General features: G+C 31.9%; 1 protein-coding gene across 1 annotated transcript; it reads left to right on the top strand.

Moving 5' to 3' along the window:
- Nucleotides 1-6,988: 6,988 nt before the first annotated feature.
- On the top strand, nucleotides 6,989-8,134 carry LOC114517590. The gene is made up of 2 exons (XM_028537377.1): nucleotides 6,989-7,625; nucleotides 7,910-8,134. The coding sequence occupies exons 1-2, from the start codon at nucleotides 7,473-7,475 to the stop codon at nucleotides 8,132-8,134; spliced, it is 378 nt and encodes a 125-aa protein (XP_028393178.1). The 5' UTR covers nucleotides 6,989-7,472.
- Nucleotides 8,135-24,756: the final 16,622 nt, after the last annotated feature.

Raw genomic sequence — 24,756 nt, 5'->3', positions numbered from 1 at the left:
TTGCAATGGCAACCATCATTCATCATGAGTAATATGCTAAATAAGATGAAGATCATCAAAATGATGATAATAGTTGCCATGGGAACCATCATTTAATATGAATAATATGCTAAATATGATCAAGATCATCATAATGAAAATTATGGTTGTTATTGTAACCATCGTTTATCATGATTAATATGCTAAATATGATCAAGATCATCATAATGATCATCATAGTTGAAATTGCAACCATAATTTATTATGATTAGTATGTTAATTTTGATCGTTATCATCAAAATGATGATAATGGTTGCCATGGAAACCATCATTTACCATGAATAATATGCTAAATATGATCAAGATCATCATAATAAAAATCATGGTTGCTCCTGTAACCATTATTTATCCTGTATAATATGCTAAATATGATCAAGTTCATCAAATGAAAATTATGGTTGCCATGGTAAGCATCATTTATCATAAATAATATGCTAAATATGATCAAGATCATCATAATGAGTATCATGGTTGAAATTGCAACCATAATTTATTATGATTAATATGTTAATTTTAAAAATTATCATCAAAATGATGATAATAGTTGTTATAGCAACCATCATTTATCATGAGTAATATGCTAAATATGATCAAAATCATCAAAGATGATAATAGTTGCTATGGGAACCATCATTTATCATGAATAGTATGCTAAATATGATCAAGATAATCGTAATGAAAATAATAGTTGCCATAGTAACCATCATTTATCATGAATAATATGCTAAATATGATCAAGATCATCATAATGATGATAATGGTTGCTATGGCAACCATCATTTATCATGAATAATATGCCAAATTTGATCAAGATCAACATAATGAAAATTATGGTTGCCATGGTAACCATCATTTATCATGAATAATATGCTAAATATGATCAAGATCATCATAATGATCATCATGGTTGAAATTGCAACAATAATTTATTATGATTAATATGTTAATTTTGATCATTATCATCAAAATGTTGCCATGGCAACCATAATTTATCAGAATAATATGCTAAATATGATCAAGATCATTAAAATGATGATAATAGTTGCAATGGAAACCATCATTTATCCTGAATAATATGCTAAATATGATCAAGATCATCATAATGAAATTATGGTTTCCATAGTAACCATAATTTATCATGAATAATATGCTAAATATGATTAAGATCATCCTAATGAAAATTATGTTTGCCATGGTAACCATCATTTATCATGAATAATATGCTAAATATGATCAAGATCATCATAATGATCATTATGGTTGAAATTGCAACCATAATTTATTATGATTAATATGTTAATTTTGAAAATTATCATCAAAATGATGATAATGGTTGCCATGGCAACCATTATTCATCATGAATAATATGCCAAATATGATAAAGATCATTAAAATTATGATAATAGTTGCCATGGGAACCATCATTTATCATGAATAATATGCTAAATATGATTAAGATCATCATTAAGAAAATAATGGTTGCCATAGTAACCATCATTTATCATGAATGATATGCTAAATATGATCAAGATCATCATAATGATCGTCATGGCTGAAAATGCAACCATAATTTATTATGATTATTATGTTAATTTTGATCATCATTATCAAAACGATGAAAATGTTTGATATGTCAACCATCATTTATCATGAATAATATGCTAAATATGATCAAAATCATCACAATGAAAATTATGGTTGCCATGGTACCTATCATTTATCATGAATAATATGCTAAATATGATCAAGATCATCATAATGATCATTATGGTTGAAATTGCAACCATAATTTATTATGATTAATATGTTAATTTTGAAAATAATCATCAAAATGATGATAATGGTTGCAATGGCAACCATCATTCATCATGAGTAATATGCTAAATAAGATGAAGATCATCAAAATGATGATAATAGTTGCCATGGGAACCATCATTTAACATGAATAATATGCTAAATATGATCAAGATCATCATAATGAAAATTATGGTTTCCATGGTAACCATCATTTATCATGAATAATATGCTAAATAAGATCAAGATCATCATAATTAAAATTATGGTTGCCATGGTAATCATCATTTATCATTAATAATATGCTAAATATGATCAGATCATCATAATGAAAATAATGGTTGCCATAATAACATTCATTTCTCTTGAATAATATGCTAAATATGATCAAGATCATCATAATGAAAATCATGGTTGCCATAGTAATCATCATTTATTATGAATAATATGCTAAATATGATCATAACCATCATATTAAAAATTTTGGTTGCCATAGTAACCATCATTTATCATGAATAATATGAAAAATATGATCAAGATCATCATAATGATCATCATCGTTGAAATTGCAACCAAAATTATATATGATTATTATGTTAATTTTGATCATTATCATTAAAATGATGGTAATGGTTGCAATGGCAACCATAATTTATCCTGAATAATATGCTAAATATGATCAAGATCATCAAAATGATGATAATAGTTGCCATGGAAACCATCAGTTATCATGAATAATATGCTAAATATGATCAAGATCATCATAATGATCATCATGGTTGAAATTGCAACCAAAATTATATATGATTACTATGTTAATTTTGATCATTATCATTAAAATGATGGAAATGGTTGCAATGGCAACCATCATTTATCATGAATAATATGCTAAATATGATTAAGATCTTCATAATGAAAATTATAGTTGCCATTGTAACCATCATTTATCCTGAATAATATGCTAAATATGATCAAGATCATCGTAATGATCATCATGGTTGAAATTGGAACTATAATTTATTATGATTAATATGTTATATTTGATCATGATCATCAAAATGATGATAATGGTTGCCATGGCAACCATCATTTATCCTGAATAATATGCTAAATATGATCAAGATCATCAAAATGATGATAATAGTTGCCATGGAAACCATCAGTTATCATGAATAATATGCTAAATATGATCTAGATCATCATAATGAAATTATGGTTTCCATAATAACCATCATTTATCATGAATAATATGCTAAATATGATCAAGATCATCATAATGAAAATTACGGTTGCCATGGTAACCATAATTTATCATGAATAATATGCTAAATATGATGAAGATCATTAAAATGAAAATTATAGTTGCCATAGCAACCATCATTTATCATGAATAATATGCTAAATATTATCAAGATCATCTTAATGAAAATAATGGTTGCCATGGTAATTATCATTTATCATCAATAATATGCTAAATATGATCAAGATCATCATAATGAAAAAATACGGTTGCCATATTAACCATCATTTATGATGAATAATATGCTAAATATGATGAAGATCATGAAAATGAAAATTATGGTTGCCATTTAAACCATCATTTATCATGAATAATATGAATAATATGATCAAGATCATCTTAATGAAAATAATGGTTGTTATGGTAACCATCATTTATCATGAATAATATGCTAAATATGATGAAGATCATCATAATAAAAATTATGGTTGCCATGGTAACCATCATTTATCCTGTATAATATGCTAAATATGATCAAATTCATGAAAATGAAAATTATGGTTGTTATGGTAACCATCATTTATCATAAATAATATGCTAAATATGATCGAGATCATCGTAATGATCATCATGGTTGAAATTGCAACGATAATTTATTATTATTAATATGTTAATTTTGAAAATTATCATAAAAATGATGATAATAGTTGCCATGGCAACCATCATTTATCATGAATTATATGCTAAATATGATCAAGATCATGAAAATGATGATAGTAGTTGCCATGGGAACCATCATTTATCATGAATAATATGCTAAATCATCATAATGAAAATTATGGTTTTGTAACAGTGCACCTATTGTGATGAGATAATGTGACAGTGCACTATTGTAATTAGATAAAGTAACAGTGCACTATTGTAATTAGAAATATGAGAGTCTTGAGCACATGTATATAGGGAGCACGAGGATGAAATAAAAGACACTTAGAAACTGGATCGAACGTGTGTGTGTCTCAGACAGCTCGGCCCGTTACAATTTGGTGAGCAGCGGTGCGATTTAAAGAACGGTTTATAGAGATGTCTACAGCAATTCTTCCCTTGAAGTTTGAGCGGGGAGATTTAACAATTTGGCTGCGCGAATTTGATGCTTGCACTGAGGCAAGTGGTGACCCTTCTGGCGAAACGCCCAAAACATGCGTGGAGAACGATTCAACTTTCCTTATCCAGTCTCGTATGAAAGCCGAAATTGCCGTAGTTTTAGACCAAAATGTTGTCGTGCCCGCGAGATCTGAGATGATTGTAGAGGGTAGATTAGTAAAATCAGCACAGACAGAAATAGGCATGATAGCGCCTCTAAAGAGCGAGTCAGGTAACGACATTCATGTGGCACATACAGTAGTCTGCCCGCAAGGTAGAAACATTGTTTTACGAGTCATGAACGCACATAGCGAACCTAGCGAGCTAAAATTCGGTACCAAGATCGCAGCATTTAGCCCTCTAGTCCAATCTCACAGCAAAATAAGTAGCGCAAGCTGTGGTATTAAGGCAAATAACGGAAAGGGCGAAACAAACAAATTTGAAGGTGTTGTAAATTCTAATTTAAATCAGGCCGATAAAAGCTGTGTTCTTGAAGTCTATCCGAGTTCGAAGATGTGTTTGAGGCTACATTAGGGCACACAAATGTAGTGACACATAACATCGATACAGGTAACTCTAACCCCATTAAACATCGCCCTCGCCGTTTGCCGTACGCGTATCGAGAAGAGGCTGACAGACAAATCAAAGATATGTTAGCACAAGGTATTATAAGTCCTAGTACCAGCCCATGGGCAAGCCCTATTGTGTTAGTTAAAAAGCGGTCAGGCGAACTACGTTTTCGTGTAGATTATCGGAAATTAAACGAAGTAACACTCAACGACTCGCATCCAATTCCAAACATTGCGGACATACTAGATTCTTTGGGCGACGCAACATATTTTTCAACATTAGATCTACGCAGCGGGTACTGGCAAATTAACGTTGACCCCCGTGATCGGCCAAAAACGGCTTTCGTGACAAGCTCGGGTCTGTTTGAGTTTAACCGCATGAGTTTTGGCTTAAAAACGGCTCCGGCAACTTTTCAGCGTGCTATGGAAATAGTCTTAGCAGGTCTCACGTTCGAAATATGTTTATGTTATCTTGATGATGTTATTTGCTTTGGGCGCAACCTTGGCGAACACAATGACAGATTGAGAGCAGTCCTTGACAGGTTTCGGCAGCACAACTTGCGCGTTAAGTTGGAAAAATGTCGGTTTGCGGAAACTAGGGTTGCATTCTTAGGTCATGTCATTTCTAAAGACGGCATCAGCCCTGACCCACAGAAAGTCGAGGCAGTACAGAACATCAGTGCGCCAACATGTATAACAGAGTTGCGTAGTTTTTTAGGACTCGCCAGTTACTATCGCCGCTTTATTGCGAATTTTGCAACAGTCGCCGCGCCTCTAACTAAACTTACAACAAAAGAAGCCGCCAGAACACCTTTTGATTGGTCGAACGAGTGCGAAATATCTTTTAAGGAAATTAAACGTCAGCTCTGTTCCGCACCCTTATTAGCTTACCCAAAATTCGATCGCGAGTTTACTCTTTACACGGACGCATCAGATGTTGGTTTAGGTATTGTACTTGCCCAGCACGATGACAATGGTATAGAAAGAGTCATCGCATACGGCTCTCGCAGTCTGACGCAACGGGAACGCAATTATGCGACCACTGAAAAAGAAGCGTTGGCAATTCATTTACGGCACCCAACACTTTCGTCTATACCTCTTAGGGCGCAAATTCAGAATAATTACTGATCATAATGCACTTCGTTGGCTAAATTCCATCGAGCCGAAAGGGCGTTTAGCCAGATGGCTAATGGATTTGCAAGAGTTCGAATTGGTGGTTCAACATCGACCGGGTAAATCGCATTTGAATGCAGATGTCTTATCACACCTAGTAGCTAAGAAATGCGAGGAAACATGTCAAACTTCCGCTATCCACACGATTCCTTCAATGCTAACTGAATGGAAAGCGACGGCAAAGCGTCTCATAACAGCGCCTGTTATCTATGTGCTTGGGCTCCTTTTCATGCTTTGGGCTAGTTGTGCACGCGCTATCGATTTTATCACATTGCCGCAAAAATGCACTACAAACAAATTACTCAACCCACACGCGCGCGCTTTCCAACCGCAAACACAAGCAACTGAGAATACACCTGTCTTTAGGCATGAAAAAATTAACTCAATTACTGTAAGCCTAACTATAAACCTACATGAAGCACAACGGCAGGACAGCAATATCTCGAAAGTTTTGGAATTTAAGATGCACAAGAAACCACGCCCAGATTTCAAGGAGTGGAGCATTGACCCAGTTCTGAAAAATTTTTGGCATAATTACGATCGCTTATTTATACATAATGGTTTACTAGTACGATCTCGCCACAACCAGTACACATATCCTGATCACGCCATTGTGATTCCACAATCCATAGTGCCTAAGATACTCGACGGTATGCATGATAGTCCGTCGTGCGGTCATCTCGGCTCAGCACGAACCGAACAGCGTATTCGCGAAAGATTTTATTGGGCAAATCTGCGTGCCTCTGTGCAAGCCCATATCCAACATTGCGTATCTTGCCAGCGCCGCAAATCACCTTCGAATCCAGATAAAGCGCCTATGAAAACGATCAGTGTTAGTGAGCCTTTTACATTTTGGGCATTAGATTACATGGGCCCCATATCGGAGACCGCGAGGGGGAATAAATATATACTCGTTATCATGGACCATTTTACCAAATGGTGCGAGGCGTTCCCTACGAAAGATCAAAAGGCCTCAACCGTGGCCGACTGTTAATATCCAAAGTATTCTCGCGTTTCACGTTGGGGATTTTTTAGCTTGAAAACGCTCACTCGTCACCAGTTCCCTGATTGCATATTTATAAGCGCAGTCAATTATATTGTGCAATCGTCTGATTCATACTTTAACACAAAAGATCGGTATTTTACGTTTTATGGCCGGAAAGAATCGTCTTTGTTGGCATGGTAACTAAAGAAGGGATCTTCGGCTGTCTGTTGAGCTTAATTTGGTTGCATTTCTACGTTTAGTGATGGCTTTATCGGCGTTTATGTTAAGGTATGTTTGAGCAACAACGGCTCTCTAAAATTATTACGTTTGCGTGTTCATCTATTACTCTTTATTCATAAAGTTTTCTTAAAATCTAAAACGAGAGGATTTTAGAACAAAATCTGAGCTTTCCAAAGATGTATAATACAGGCTGTTGTTTTGTAATTGCAGGATTTTCAACCAGGCTGCTTTCCCATATATAGTGTATTTCAATTATTTGAATGTATGTCATGGAGACAATTAATCTTAAATCATGTCTAAGCGTAAACAGCACTTCGATATTGGTGCCTGGGCAAGAGAAAATAAGGCGAAACGACAAGAAATCGTCGCAAATAACCGTACGATTTCGGATTTGAAAGATTGTATTCAAGCAAGTGAGAGAGAAATTAAAGATCTCAAGAGGAAGGTAGCTACATTTTAAAGTGTTTGTCTTATAAAGTCTGGTGTTCTTAATAGATGCTCAATTAATTTTCATTGTTGATGTGTTTGCACACCAGAAGGTTTATATTTGGTTTTCATATTTGGTTTATATTATATTTTTTGGTATGAAAGAGCCTGTGATAATTTGATATCACTTGAAATTTTGAGGAATTCTGCATATGTAGTCCCTAGTTTTGAATATTTTGGTGTATTTGGAAGTTTGGGAACTTTCCTGAGGCTCATGTGTGCTTATGTATGTTCATTTTATAGAGGGGACTGTTAGTAAATGAAAAAGTCAAGCTCCCACATCATTCCCATCCAAAGACTTCATCAGTTGTTAACCAAACCTGTAGCGAGAAGCTTGATCTTCCTGAGAGTACAGCACGAAAAAGAAGGAGGTTGATGTTTGATCAAGCAGAAAGAATAAATGCTAAGTCTTCTGATGATAAGAGCTTGAAAAGAAGTCTGCTTTGGATGGCTTATGGAGTACTTTAATTAATTCCACTACAGCACATGAGATGAGATCGTACATGGAAAAATCTCCATTGGTTATTTCAAATGTTATTCCCTCTATCATTAATGAATCAGTGGTTAAATATGAGCACAGCCAAAAGAACCTGGTGCGGTCACTAGGAGTTCTCTATGAAGGTGGTGTTTCCAGCAAAAAACAATACAACAGGAAGCGAAGTCGAGAAGTATTTGAAACTGATGATCATGGTAAGAAGCACCAAATTACATACATGAAAGGATGCAAAGTTCCCAAGCTTATGGAATACAAAAAAGTGAGGCGCTTTGTAAATTCTGTTGACATTGGCGAACTGAAAGAGATTCCAAGAGCCAACCATTCAGCTCTTGACAAACAGCAACAATCTGACGATGAAAGCAGTGGTGAGCATGCTGTGTCAGGTTGTTATAGAGAGTTAGAGTCCTTCCTACTTAAGATAGCTAGCCTGTATTTAGTTCTAGATAATGCACAACCTGGGTTTCTTAATTGGTTTGGTTTACGTAAAGGCATGTTTCAGGTATCAATAGGAGCAGATGGGGCCCCATTTGGTAAATATAACCAGGCAACAGCTTGGCTTGTTTCATTTTTAAATGTCGCTGATAGAGTCGCAAGCTGTGATGAAAACTACTTAATATGTGGGGCAAATTGCTCAGAAGAGCACCAATCAATGATTGAGTATGGTAAGTTACTTAGAAAAGAGATGGAAATTATTGAAAAGAAAACATACCTCATTGAGGGAATTTCCATCTCTTTTTCATTTGAGTTATTGCCAGCAGATATGAAGTGGTTAGCATTTATCTCTGGGGAGCTTCCTAACTCAGCCACCTATTTTTCTTCATTTGCCAACGTTTCGGAATCCGAAAAGAGTCAAATGGGTAAAACTTTTGGGTCAACTAGTGATGATTATTTTCAACCATGGGACTACCAAAAACGTTTGGAGGTTGTAAAACGTGTTGAAAAGTACAAGAGTAAGCTTACCCAAAAGCAGCTAGTTGGCCGCACTAAGGTAACTCAATTCATTGCAAGTCAAAAATCTCGACAAGAATTTGAACCTATTTTGGGGCCTTTTATAGACAAGGCTGTTGTAGAACCATTACATCTGGCAAACAATAATTGGCAATTTTTGTTCACAGAATTGTTCGAATATGTTTTGTACTCAAAAACAGTAATTCCATGTAGTGCCAAAAAAATAACAGATTTACCAAAGAGCTGCTGTTTGAGAAAGTTTTTGTCATGTTTAAAAAAGAAAGTAAAAGCAAATAGGCTGTATAACTCAATTCTTCGGTGGTTTAGAGAAGGTCGTAAAACTGGCAATGCTTTTCACTTCAGATTCACTGGTCAAGAAACCAGGTTGATGTGTAATGGTTTTTCAAAACTAGTGAAGGTTTTACTGCCAAACAATTTAGACTGTTATGAAGATCTTATTGTCTATGCTATATCATTTATGGCAATTAATCTCAGGGATGCAGTGTCCATATTTTCACGAATAACAGATATGAGACAGGAGCTCCTTGCTAAGTTAAATAGGTGTTGTGTTAACTACTTTAATGCAGCTGCATTATTTCTCAGTAGGATTACGGTTAGTGTTTGGACAGTGGGCAATGTAGTACCAGTGCATGCCAATAAGTTGTTTGAAAAGTTCAAAACAGGATTGGGTTTAAACACCATGCAGGGACGGGAGGCAAAACACCAACGATTGGGGGAATACTCTAAAAATACCACATATCAGCACAGATGGCAACAAATTTTCAGACATGAATATATCGCATTAGTTTGGATGAGGGAACAAAACCCATACATTGATACTTACTGTAAGACCACATTTAAGTATGTGCCTGAACGATGTAATACGGATGATTTTTGTCACTGTGGCCTTTCTAAAGATGTGTTAATGGATGAATGTGAAATATGTTCTTCTAAGGTTGTTACATTTATCAAAGAAAGTGTTGGAAAGAGAAAAGTCTGTGCAAGTTTGCACAAGTATTTGAAAAAATGATGTTATATACCTTTTTAACATAATGTATTATATTTTATATATGCAGTTATTTATGTAAATTTACACTATTTATAAAATAATGTTACACTATTTATAAAATAATGGAAAGTGTAATTAATTAATTTGTGCATATTTTTTGACTATTTTAGTTACATGCACACTTGAAAATTTGTTAATAAAAGAAGAGTTGTGAATGACTATGGAATGTGTGTATGCAATGTGTATAGAAAATAATGACCACTGAGAGGGGCATTTACAGACAATAATTGATAACATTTCAGTTATAAAAGGTGTTCAATTGTTAGAATAACTCAACAAAACAACATCAAAAGTTGTCTTTATTGTACCCTCATTTATAAAACATTGATCTAAAACTGTGGTACCCCATGAGTGTTCCAAAATCCATAGTGGCATTGCACTTTAAGTTGTTCAATTTTTACTTTGTAGGAAAGTTTGAATGGTTTTTCCTGAGATACAATGGCTTTAGCTTCCCCCATGTTCGCAATAGTTTTGATCAAATCTTTGTGGATACCAGCAGCTTGTTTAAATATATAAATAACTTTTCTCATGTTGGTAAATTCGACAACGTGCTCTACTGTTGTTTTAATTGTTGTAGTTGCAAAACAAGTATTCGCTGTGCATATACGCACAATATGTTCAAAAATTTTACACGGCAAATCTCTTACAAGAACTATTTTCCATCCTGTTTTGACAAGAGCTTTCTTCCTCAGCCTCCTCATTATCTGAGAATGCCAAATAGATATTTCACGAATCGCAAGCGGGTGTATTTCTACCAGATGATGCTCCAACTTTTCGAATTCGTCGTCGGCATTCACTTCTTTGCAAAGTTTACCTGCTATCTTAGCCAGATTCTCGAACATTTTCATGTATTCCACATATTTTGGACTTCTTATCCCAAAGCGTTTCAGGTATTTTTCTTTACCGCTTGATACTACTTCCCTAACGAACAAACTTAGATCATTGTCACTAGGAGTACAAGCCGCCATCTTGTTTTTAATTTCGTGCTCTTGCCAAAGTGATGAACCTAGCCTCGCTTTCGTGCGCGAGCGTTTTCACGCTAAAAAATCCCCAACGTGTTTTGGACCGCCGCTCGTGCTGCACTCAGACCAAGGGTCAAACTTTGAAAGTATCTTAATGCACGAAATTTGTAACATTATGGGGATAACGAAAACACGAACCACAGCATACCACCCTTCCGGGGATGGCCAAGTGGAGCGACAGAATCGCACGCTACAAGATATGCTTGCGCATTATGTGTCTAACAATGCTGACGATTGGGATGTTTGGCTAGATCCCGTTCTCTTTGCCTATAATACAAGCAAACATGAATCTACTGGGCTCTCCCCGTACGAACTCGTATTCGGAAAAACACCTCGCATGCCTCTGGAATTAGAATTCGGTGTAACGACTGGGAATCCAAGCACTCAACCAGAGTACGCACAGAAAGTCCGCAATAACCTTAAGAATGTTAGGCAGCTAGCTAGAGAGCACTTAGATAAGGTAAGGTCAACCAGGTGTTCAAATCACGACAATAAGAACTGGAAGCCGCATGCAGTAGGTCAGACCGTTTGGGTGAAACGCCCAAAGAAAGGTAAGTTCGGTAGGAAGTGGATAGGGCCGTATAAGGTAGTGAAGAGAATGGGGACGACCTATCGAGTTAGCTCGAATGATGGAAAAGTTATGGTAGTTCACCACGACAACCTTAAGACAGAATATATACAACTGGATAGCGGCCGAATCGTTGCTCCTGGTCGTGAGTCGGGTGATTTCGCAGTGGTTCACGCATTGCCCGAGCACCCCGTGTTACAACCACCTCCCGTAGGCCTAGAGGTGACCCCCAACGTTATCAACTTCGGCAAAACATACGTCCTCCCGAACGTTATGCTTACGATTAGCTAAATCGTCGACTATGTAAAAATATGTTGTTTTCGGGGACGAAAACTTAAGTGAGGGGAAAATGTAACAGTGCACCTATTGTGATGAGATAATGTGACAGTGCACTATTGTATATAGATAAAGTAACAGTGCACTATTGTAATTAGAAATATGAGAGTCTTGAGCACATGTATATAGGGAGCACGAGGATTAAATAAAAGACACTTAGAAACTGGATCGAACGTGTGTGTGTCTCAGACAGCTCGGCCCGTTACAGTTTCCATGGTAACTATAATTTTTAATAAGATGATATTGATCATATTTAGCATAATATTCATAATAAATGATGGTTACCATGGCAACCATTATTTTCATTATGATGATCTTGATCATATTTAGCATATTATTCAAGATAAATGAATGTTACCATGGCAACCATTATTTTCATTATGATGATCTTGATCATATTTAGCACATTATTCTTGATAAATATAATTGCTATGTCCACCATAATTTTCATGTTAATGATCTTCGTCACATTTAGCATAGTATTCATCATAAGTGATGGTTACCATGGCAACCATAAATTTCATTATGATGATCTTGATCATATTTAGCATATTATTCATGATAAATGATGGTTACCACGGAACCATAATTTCATTATGATGATTTTGATCATATTTAGCATATTATTCATGATAAATGATGGTTACCATAGCATCAATAATTTTCATTATGATGATATTGACCATATTTAGCATATTATTTATGATAAATGATAGTTGCTTTGGCAACTATTATCATCATTTTGATTATCCTGATCATATTTAGCATATTATTCAGGATAAATGATGGTTGCCATGGCAACCATTATCCTCATTTTGATGATAATGATCAAATATAACATATTAATCACAACAAATTATAGTTCCAATTTCAACCATGATGATCATTACGATGATCTTGATAAAATTTAGCATATTATTCATGATAAATGATAGTTACCATAGCAACCAATTCGATTATGATGATCTTCATCATATTTAGCATATTATTCAGAATAAATGATGGTTACCATCGCAACTATTTTTTTCATTATGAAGATCTTAATCATATTTAGCATATTATTCATGATAAATCGTGGTTGCTATGGCAACCATTACCATCATTTTAATTATAATGATCAAAATTAACATAATAATCATAATTAATTATGGTTGCAATTTAAACCATGATGATCATTATGATGATATTGATCATATTTAGCATGTTATTCATGATAAATGATAGTTACCATGGCAACCATTATCATCATTTTGATGATAATGATCAAAATTAACATATTAATCATAATAAATTAGTGTTGAAGATTCAACCATGATGATCACTATGATGATCTTGATCATATTTTTCATATTATTCATGATAAATTATGGTTACTATTGCAACCATTATTTTCAATATGATGATATTGATCATATTTAGCATATTATTCATGATAAATGATGGTTACCATGGCAACCATTATTTTCATTATGATGATCTTGATCATATTTAGCATATTATTCATGATAAATGATAGTTACCATGGCAACCATTATTTTCATTACGATGATCTTGATCATATTTAGCATATTATTTATGAAAAATCATGGTTACCATAACAACCATAAATTTCATTATGATGATCTTGATCATATTTAGCATATTATTCATGATATATGATGGTTACCATAGCAACTATGATTTTCATTATGATCGACTTGATCATATTTAGCATATTATTCATGATAAATGATGGTTGCTATGGCAACCATAATTTTCATTTTAATGATCTTCATCATATTTAACATATTATTCAGGATGAATTATGGTTACCATGGCAACTACAATTTTCATTATGATGATTTTGATCATATTTACCATATTATTCATGATAAATGATGGTTACCATAACAACCATTATTTTCATTAAGATAATCTTGATCATATTTAGCATATTATTCATGATAAATGATGGTTACCATGGCAACCATGATTTTCATTATGATGATCTTGATCATATTTAGCATATTATTCACGAAAAATTATGGTTTAAATTGCAACCATAATTTTCATTTTAATGATCTTCATCATATTTAGCATATTATTCATGATAAATGATGGTTTTCATGGCCCCCATTATTTTCATTATGATGATCTTGATCATATTCGATCTTGATCATATTCATGGCAACCATAATTTTCATTTTAATGATCTTCATCATATTTAACATATTATTCATGATAAATTATGGTTACCATGGCAACCACAATTTTCATTATGATGATCTTGATCATATTTAGCATATTATTCCTGATAATGATAGTTACCATGGAACCATAATTTCATTATGATGATCTTGATCATATTTAGCATATTATTCATGATAAATGATGGTTTCCATAAAAAAATATCATCATTTTGATGATCTTGATCATATTTAGTATATTATTCAGGATAAATGATGGTTGCTATGGACACCATTATCATCATTTTGATGATAATTTTAAAAATTAACATATTAATCATGATAAATTATGGTTGCAGATACAACGTTGATGTTCATTATGATGATCTTGATCATATTTAACATATTATTCATCATAAATGATGGTTACCATGGAAACCATAATTTTCATTATGATGATCTTGATCATTTTTAGCATATTATTCATGATAAATGATGGTTCCCATGGCAACTTTTATAGTCATTTTGATGATCTTGATCATATTTAGCATATTATTCATGATGAATGATTGTTGTTATTGCAACCATTATCATCATTTTGATGATAATTTTCAAAATTAACATATTTATCATAATAAATTATGGTTGCAATTTCAACCATAATGATCATTATGATGATCTTGATCATATTTAGCATATTATTCATGATAAATGATGGTTACCATGACAACCATAATTTTCATTATGATGATCTTGATCATATTTAGCATATTATTCATGATAAATGATGGTTACCATGGCAACCATGATTTTCATTATGATGATCTTGATCATATTTAGCATAGTATTCATGATAAATGATGGTTACCATGGCAACTATTATTTTCATTATGATGATCTTCATCATATTTGGCATATTATTCATGATAGATGATGATTACCATGGCAACCATGATTTTCATTATGATGATCTTGATCATATTTAGCATATTATTCATGATAAATGATGGTTCCCATGGCAACTATTATAATCATTTTGATGATCTTGATAATATTTAGCATATTATTCATGTTGAATAATGGTTGCCATGGCAACCATTATCATCATTTGATGATAATTTTCAAAATTAACATATTAATCATAATAAATTATGGTTGGAATTTCAACCATAATGTCATTATGATGATCTTGGTCATATTTAGCATATTATTCATGATAATGACGGTTGACTTGGCAACCATTTTCATCATTTTGATAATAATGATCAAAATTAACATAATAATCATAATAAATTATGGTTGCAATTTCAACCATGACGATCATTATGATGATCTTGATCATATTTAGCATATTATTCATGATAAATGATGGTTACCATGGCAACCATAATTTTCATTATGATGATCTTGATCATATTTAGCATATTATTCATGATAAATGATGGTTACTATAGCAACCATAATTTTCATTATGATGATCTTGATCATATTTAGCATATTATTCATGATAAATGATGGTTACCATGGCAACTATTATCATCATTTTGATGATCTTGATCATATTTAGCATATTATTCATGATAAATGATGGTCGTTATGGCAACTATTATTATCATTTTGATGATAATTTTAAAAATTAACATATTTATCATAATAAATTATGGTTGCAATTTCAACCATAATGATCATTATGATGATCTTGATCATATTTAGCATATTATTCATGATAAATGATGGTTACCATGACAACCATAATTTTCATTATGACGATCTTGATCATATTTAGCATATTATTCATGATAAATGATGGTTACCATGGCAACCATGATTTTCATTATGATGATCTTGATCATATTTAGCATAGTATTCATGATAAATGATGGTTACCATAGCAACTATTATTTTCATTATGATGATCTTCATCATATTTGGCATATTATTCATGATAGATGATGATTACCATGGCAACCATGATTTTCATTATGATGATCTTGATCATATTTAGCATATTATTCATGATAAATGATGGTTCCCATGGCAACTATTATAATCATTTTGATGATCTTGATAATATTTAGCATATTATTCATGATGAATAATGGTTGCCATGGCAACCATTATCATCATTTTGATGATAATTTTCAAAATTAACATATTAATCATAATAAATTATGGTTGGAATTTCAACCATAATGATCATTATGATGATCTTGGTCATATTTAGCATATTATTCATGATAAATGACGGTTGACTTGGCAACCATTTTCATCATTTTGATAATAATGATCAAAATTAACATAATAATCATAATAAATTATGGTTGCAATTTCAACCATGACGATCATTATGATGATCTTGATCATATTTAGCATATTATTCATGATAAATGATGGTTACCATGGCAACCATAATTTTCATTGTGATGATCTTGATCATATTTAGCATATTATTCATGATAAATGATGGTTACTATAGCAACCATAATTTTCATTATGATGATCTTGATCATATTTAGCATATTATTCATGATAAATGATGGTTACCATGGCAACTATTATCATCATTTTGATGATCTTGATCATATTTAGCATATTATTCATGATAAATGATGGTCGTTATGGCAACTATTATTATCATTTTGATGATAATTTTAAAAATTAACATATTAATCATAATAAATTATGGTTGCAATTTCAACCATGATGATCATTATGATGATCTTGATCATATTTAGCATATTATTTATGATAAATGATGGTTACCATGGCAACCATAATTTTCATTTGGATGAACTTGATCATAATTAGCATATTATACAGGATAAAAAATGGTTACCATGGCAACCATTTTTCATTATGATGATCTTTATCATATTTAGCATATTATTCATGGTAAATGATGGTTTCCATGGCAACCATTATCATCATTTTGATGATAACGATCAAAATTAACATACTAATCATAATGAATTATGGTTGCTATTTCAACTAGGATGATCATTATGATGATCTTGATCATATTTAGCACATATTCATGATAAATGATGGTTCAAATAACAACCATAATTTTCATTTTAATGATCTTCATCATATTTAGCATATTATTCATGATAAATCATGGTTACCATAAGAACCATTATTTTCATTATGATGATCTTGATCATATTTAGCATATTATTTATGATAAATGATGGTTACCATGGCAACCATTATTTTCATTATGATGGTCTTGATCATATTTAGCGTGTTATTCATGATAAATGATGGCTACCATGGCAACCATAATTTTAATTATGATGATCTTGATCATATTTAGCATATTAATCATGAAAAATGATGGTTTAAATAGCAACCATAATTTTCATTTTAATGATCTTGATCATATTTAGCATATTATTCATGATAAATAATGGTTTTCATGGCAACCATTATTTTCATTATGATGATCTTGATCATATTTAGCATATTATTCATGATAAAATATGGTTACAATGGGAACCATTATTTTCATTAGGATGATCTTGATCATATTTAGCATATTATTCATGATAAATGATGGTTACCATGGCAACCATAATTTTCATTATGATGAACTTGATCATATTTAGCATATTATACAGGATAAATAATAGTTACAATAGCAACCATAATTTTCATTATGATGATCTTGATCATATTTAGCATATTATTCATGGTAAATGATGATTTCCATGGCAACCATTATCATCATTTTGATGATAACGATCAAAATTAACATGCTAATCATAATAAATTATGTTGCAATTTCAATTATGATGATCATTATGATGATCTTGATGATATTTAGCATATTATTCATGATTAATGATGGTTACCATGGCAACCATGATTTTCATTATGATGATCTTGATCATATTTAGCATATTATTCATGATAAATGATGGTTACCATAACAACCATTATTTTCAATAAGATGATCTTGATGATATTTAGCATATTATTCATGATAAATGATGGTTCCCATGGCAACTATGATTTTCATTATGATGATCTTGATCATATTTAGCATATTATTCATAATAAATGATGGTTTAAATGGCAACCATAATTTTCATTTTAATGATCTTCATCATATTTAGCATATTATTCATGATAAATGATGGTTACCATGGCAACCATTATTTTCATTATGATGATCTTGATCATATTTAGCATATTATTCATGATGAATGATGGTTACTATGGCAACCATGATTTTCATTATGATGATCTTGATCATATTTAGCATATTATTCAGGATAAATTATAGTTGCCATGGCAACCATTATCATCATTTTGATGATAATGATCAGAATTAACATATTAATAATAATAAATTATTGTTGCAATTTCAACCATGATGATCATTATGATGATCTTCATCATATTTTTCATATTATTCATGATAAATGATGGTTACCATGGCAACCATAATTTTCATTATGATGATCTTGATAATATTTAGCATATTATTCATGATAAATGATAGTTACCATGGAAACCATAGTTTCATTATGATGATCTTGATCATATTTAGCATATTATTCATGATAAATGATGGTTTCCATAGCAACAATTATCATCATTTTGATGATCTTGATCATATTTAGCATATTATTCAGGATAAATGATGGTTGCTATGGACACCATTATCATCATTTCGATGATAATTTTCAAAATTAACATATTAATAATGAGAAATTATGGTTGCAGATTCAACCATGATGATCATTATGATGATCTTGATCATATTTAGCATATTATTCATAATAAATGAGGTTACCATGGCAACCATAAGTTTCATTATGATGATCTTGATCATATTTAGCATATTATAGGATAAATGATGGTTACCATGGCAACCATAATTTTCATTAGGATGATCTTGATCATATTTAGCATAGTATTCATGATAAACGATGGTTGACATGGCAACTATTTTGATCATTTTGATAATAATGATCAAAATTAACATACTAATCAAAATAATTATGGTTACAATTTCAACCATGACGATCGTTATGATGATTTTGATCATATTTAGCATATTATTCATGATAAATGATGGTTACCCATGGCAACCATAATTTTCATTATGATGATCTTGATCATATTTAGCATATTATTCTTGATAAATGATGGTTACCATGGCAACCATTATTTTCATTACGATGATCTTGATTATATTTAGCATATTATTCTTCATAAATGATGGTTACTATGGCAACCATAACTTTCATTATGATGATCTTGATCATATTTAGCATATTATCATGATAATGATGGTTACCATGGAAACCATAATTTTCATTATGATGATCTTGATCATGTTTAGCATATTATTCATGATAAATGATGGTTCCCATACCAACTATTATCATCATTTTGATGATCTTGATCATATTTAGCATATTATTCATGATGAATGATGGTTGCTATGGCAACCATTTTCATCATTTGATAATAATGATCAAAATTAACATACTAATCATAATAAATTATGGTTGCAATTTCAACCATGACGATCATTATGATGATCTTGATCATATTTAGCATATTATTCATGATAAATGATGGTTACCATGGCAACCATTATTTTCATTACGATGATCTTGATCATATTTAGCATATTATTCATGAAAAATGATGGTTACCATAGCAACCATAATTATCATTATGATGATCTTGATCATACTTAGCATATTATTCATGATACATGATGGTTACCATGGAAACCATAATTTTCATTATGATGATCTTGATCATATTTAGCATATTATTCATCATAAATGATGGTTCCGATGGCAACTATTATCATCATTTTGACGATCTTGATCATATTTAGCATATTATTCATGATAAATGATGGTTGATATGGCAACTATTATCATCATTTTGATGATAATTTTCAAAATTAACATATTAATAAAAATAAATTATAATAATAATAATAATAATAAATATATAGTCATTTAAATATAGCGCTTAAATTATGATAAAAATATTCTAAAGCGCTGTACAATTAAAAGTTACAGTTATAAATATGCTCTAAAACCATTCTAAAATTATCCTACTAGAAATTAACACGATATTTACACTTAATAGGAAGTTTGTCTATTCAAATGCCTTCCTAAATAAAAATGTTTTTAATTGAGTTTTAAAGGAATTAATTGTTTCACACTGTCTAATTTGAAGTGGAAGAGAATTCCATATGAGAGGGGCAGCGTATTTAAATGATCTGTCCCCAAGAGTTTTTGCATTAGTTTTCGGGATATTTAACAAGGAGCAATTATCCGACCTTAAATGGTATTTGCTTTCAGGCTTATACGACAGTAGATCAACAATGTACTGAGGTGCCATTCCGTTAAGGGCTTTGTAAACCAGTAAAGCAATCTTGAAGTCAACTCGAAACTTTATTGGCAACCAATGAAGATTCATTAGAACCGGAGTGATATGAGCAGATCTTGGTGTAAAACATATCATTCTTGCAGCCGCATTAAGAACTCTTTGTAAACGCTGATACTGGTACTGTGGAATCCCAAACAAGAGCGAATTACAGTAGTCTAAATGTGAGGTTATAAATGCATGCACAAGAATTTTAGTTGTCTCCTGAGAAAGAAACTTCCTTATTTGTCTGATGTTATATAATCCTCTAAAAGCTTTGCTGCAAACCTTCCCGACGTGAACATCCATCGACATGTTTTTATCAAACCAGATACCTAAATCCCGAACACTTTCAGCAGGTTTAATATCCACGTCCCCTACTTGTACAGAGTTAATTTCAATCTTCTTCAACTGCTGACGAGTGCCGATTATTAAGAATTCTGTCTTGAGATCATTAAATTTTAATTTTTGAGAAACCAGCCAAGCGCGGACATCAGTTATACATGCTTCAATAGCCCGAACTGCATCATTTTGACAAACAGGCGACTCAGGACAAAAGGACAAGTACAGCTGGGTATCATCAGCGTATCCGTGTGAAGATGGTAAATGCTTTCCAATAATTTCAAATAGTTTCGACACATACAGTAAAAATAGAATCGGTCCGAGACAGCTTCCTTGCGGAACACCACAGGTCATGGGAAAACTATCTGAGAGTACTTGGTTTATTGAAACAAACTGTTTTCTGTCCGATAGAAAAGATTTTATCCATCCAAGCGCAGTACCGCCGACACCAAAATTTGATTTTAATATTTCTAACATGATCTCGTGCTCTACCGTATCAAAGGCCGCGCTTAAGTCGAGTAGTACAAGTAGCGTGACTTCTTGTTGATCCATGCTCATAAGAATGTCACTTTGAACTTTAATAAGAGCTGTTTCTACTGAGTGAAAAGGGCGATAAGCTGATTGATTAATAGGAAGTGGTGCATTTTCTTCGCAATGGTTAACTATTTGACCAACAACAGCCTTTTCAGCAATTTTTGAAACAAATGAGAGGTTACTCACAGGTCGAAAATTCTCAAATAAAGCCTCAAGACCAAGTTTCTTCAATATAGGTACCAGAAGAGCAACTTTCCATGCTTCAGGAACATAACCATGATGCAATGACATATTAATAATTTTTGTTATTACAGATTTCAGTTCATCAACGCATAATTTCACTAACCAGGTTGGAATTGGATCTAATTTGCAAGTAGCCTTTGATGATTTCATAATAATGTCGCAAATTTCTTCCTCTGTTAACTGACGAAATGATGTAAATTCAGCTGCAGGTGGCCAATATTCAACAGAAGGAGGTTGTACTGCGATGCTATCGATTTCGGTTCTAATTAGTTCAATCTTTCGATGAAAAAACTCGCCAAACTCATTCACAAGCTGACCCAAATCAGTATGCGGAGGCAGGGAATTTTCATTGGGAACTTTGGAAAGAGAAGACACCACCTTAAAAAGTTTTCTTGAGTCACCTGAGCACTGGTCAATGAGTTCAGAATAATATAATCGCTTGCCCATCCTCAATTTAGCAGAATATTTATTACAGGCAGCACGATACAGTGACCTGTCACATTCACAGTTCGACTTTAACATTTTCCTCTCTAATTTTCTGCGATTTACTTTCAGACGTTTAAGTTCGTCACTGAACCATGGTAGTTTTGTTCTCTCGTTGCATGGTAGTTTTGTTCTCTCGTTCTCTGGTTGCAATTTCAACCATGATGATCATTATGATGATCTTGATCATCTTTATCATATTATTTATGATAAATGATGGTTACTATGGCAACTATTATCATCATTTTGATGATAACGATCAAAGTTAACATACTAATCATAATAAATTATGGTTGCTATTTCAACTAGGATGATCATTATGATGATCTTGATCATATTTAGCACATATTCATGATAAATGATGGTTACAAATGGAAACCATAATTTTCATTTTAATGATCTTCATCATATTTAGCATATTATTCATGATAAATGATGGTTACCATAACAACCATTATTTTCATTATTGTGATCTTGATCATATCTAGCATATTATTCACAGTGAACTGAAATAAAACTGGAACGCTCACTCTATGATTTTCACTCATTGATGAGTGAAGCCAAGATGGCGGATCATGATGCATTTCTTGTAGGTATGATCCAGGCCTCTGGCGCGGAAACTTCAAAGGAAAAATCAGAATTTCCGACAAAATTTCCGCGTGGTGGCCTGGATTATACCTACAAGAAAGGCTTCATGATCCGCCATCTTGGCTTCAAACTTCCGGCAGAGTGAGCGTTCCAGTTTTATTTCAGTTCACTGATTATTCATGATAAATGATGGTTACCATGGCAACCATTATTTTCATTATGATGATCTTGATCATATTTAGCATATTATTCATGATAAATGATGGTTACCATGGCAACCATGATTTTCATTATGATGATCTTGATCATATTTAGCATAGTATTCATGATTAATGATGGTTACTATGGCAACCATGATTTTCATTATGATGATCTTGATCATATTTAGCATATTATTCATGAAAAATGATGGTTTAAATGGCAACCATAATTTTCAATTTAATGATCTTCATCATATTTAGCATATTATTCAGGATAAATGATGGTTGCCATGGACACCATTATCATCATTTTGATGATAATTTTCAAAATGAACATATTAATCATGATAAATTATAGTTGCAGATTCAACCATGATGATCATTATGATGATCTTGATCATATTTAGCATATTATTCATGATAAATGATGATTACCATAGCAACCATGATTTTCATTATGATGATCTTGATCATATTTAGCATATTATTCATGAAAAATGATGGTTTAAATGGCAACCATAATTTTCAATTTAATGATCTTCATCATATTTAGCATATTATTCAGGATAAATGATGGTTGCCATGGACACCATTATCATCATTTTGATGATAATTTTCAAAATTAACATATTAATCATGATAAATAATGGTTGCAGATTCAACCATGATGATCATTATGATGATCTTCATCATATTTAGCATATTATTCATGATAAATGATGATTACCATGGCAACCATGATTTTCATTATGATGATCTTGATCATATTTAGCATATTATTCATCATAAATGATGGTTACCATGGAAACCATCATTTTCATTATGATGATCTTGATCATATTTAGCATATTATTCATGATAAATGATGGTTCCCATGGCATCTATTATAATCATTTTGATGATCTTGATAATATTTAGCATATTATTCATGATGAATGATTGTTGCCATGGCAACCATTATCATCATTTTGATGATAATTTTCAAAATTAACATATTAATCATAATAAATTATGGTTGGAATTTCAACCATAATGATCATTATGATGATCTTGGTCATATTTAGCATATTATTCATGATAAATGATGGTTACTATGGCAGCCATAATTTTCATTATGATGATCTTGATCATATTTAGCATATTATTCATGATAAATGATGGTTACCATAGCAACCATAATTTTCATTAGGATGATCTTGATCATATTTAGCATATTATTCATGATAAATGATGGTTACCATGGCAACTATTATCATCATTTTGATGATTTTGATCATATTTAGCATATTATTCATGATAAATGATGGTCGTTATGGCAACTATTATTATCATTTTGATGATAATTTTCAAAATTAACATATTAATAAAAATAAATTATGGTTGCAATTTCAACCATGATGATCATTATGATGATCTTGATCATACTTAGCATATTATTTATGATAAATGATGGTTACTATGGCAACTATTATCATCATTTTGATGATAATTTTCAAAATTAACATATTAATAAAAATAAATTATGGTTGCAATTTCAACCATGATGATCATTATGATGATCTTGATCATATTTAGCATATTATTTATGATAAATGATGGTTACTATGGCAACCATATATTTCATTGTGATGAACTTGATCATATTTAGCATGTTATACAGGATAAATGATGGTTACTATGGCAACCATAATTTT

The sequence above is a fragment of the Dendronephthya gigantea genome, unplaced genomic scaffold, assembly GCF_004324835.1.
Source record: "Dendronephthya gigantea isolate DGI-Jeju-01 unplaced genomic scaffold, DenGig_1.0 000009F, whole genome shotgun sequence".
Lineage (NCBI taxonomy): Eukaryota > Metazoa > Cnidaria > Anthozoa > Malacalcyonacea > Nephtheidae > Dendronephthya > Dendronephthya gigantea.
Note: the sequence above shows the minus strand (reverse complement) of the source record. Positions and strands in the feature narration are given on the sequence as shown.

Excerpts from the sequence above, each read along its gene's own strand:
- LOC114517590 (XM_028537377.1), top strand. The coding sequence starts at position 7,473 with ATGTCTAAGCGTAAACAGCACTTCGATATTGGTGCCTGGGCAAGAGAA. Across the intron at positions 7,626-7,909 it reads TTAAAGATCTCAAGAGGAAG|AGGGGACTGTTAGTAAATGA; the intron begins GTAGCTACATTT and ends TTCATTTTATAG.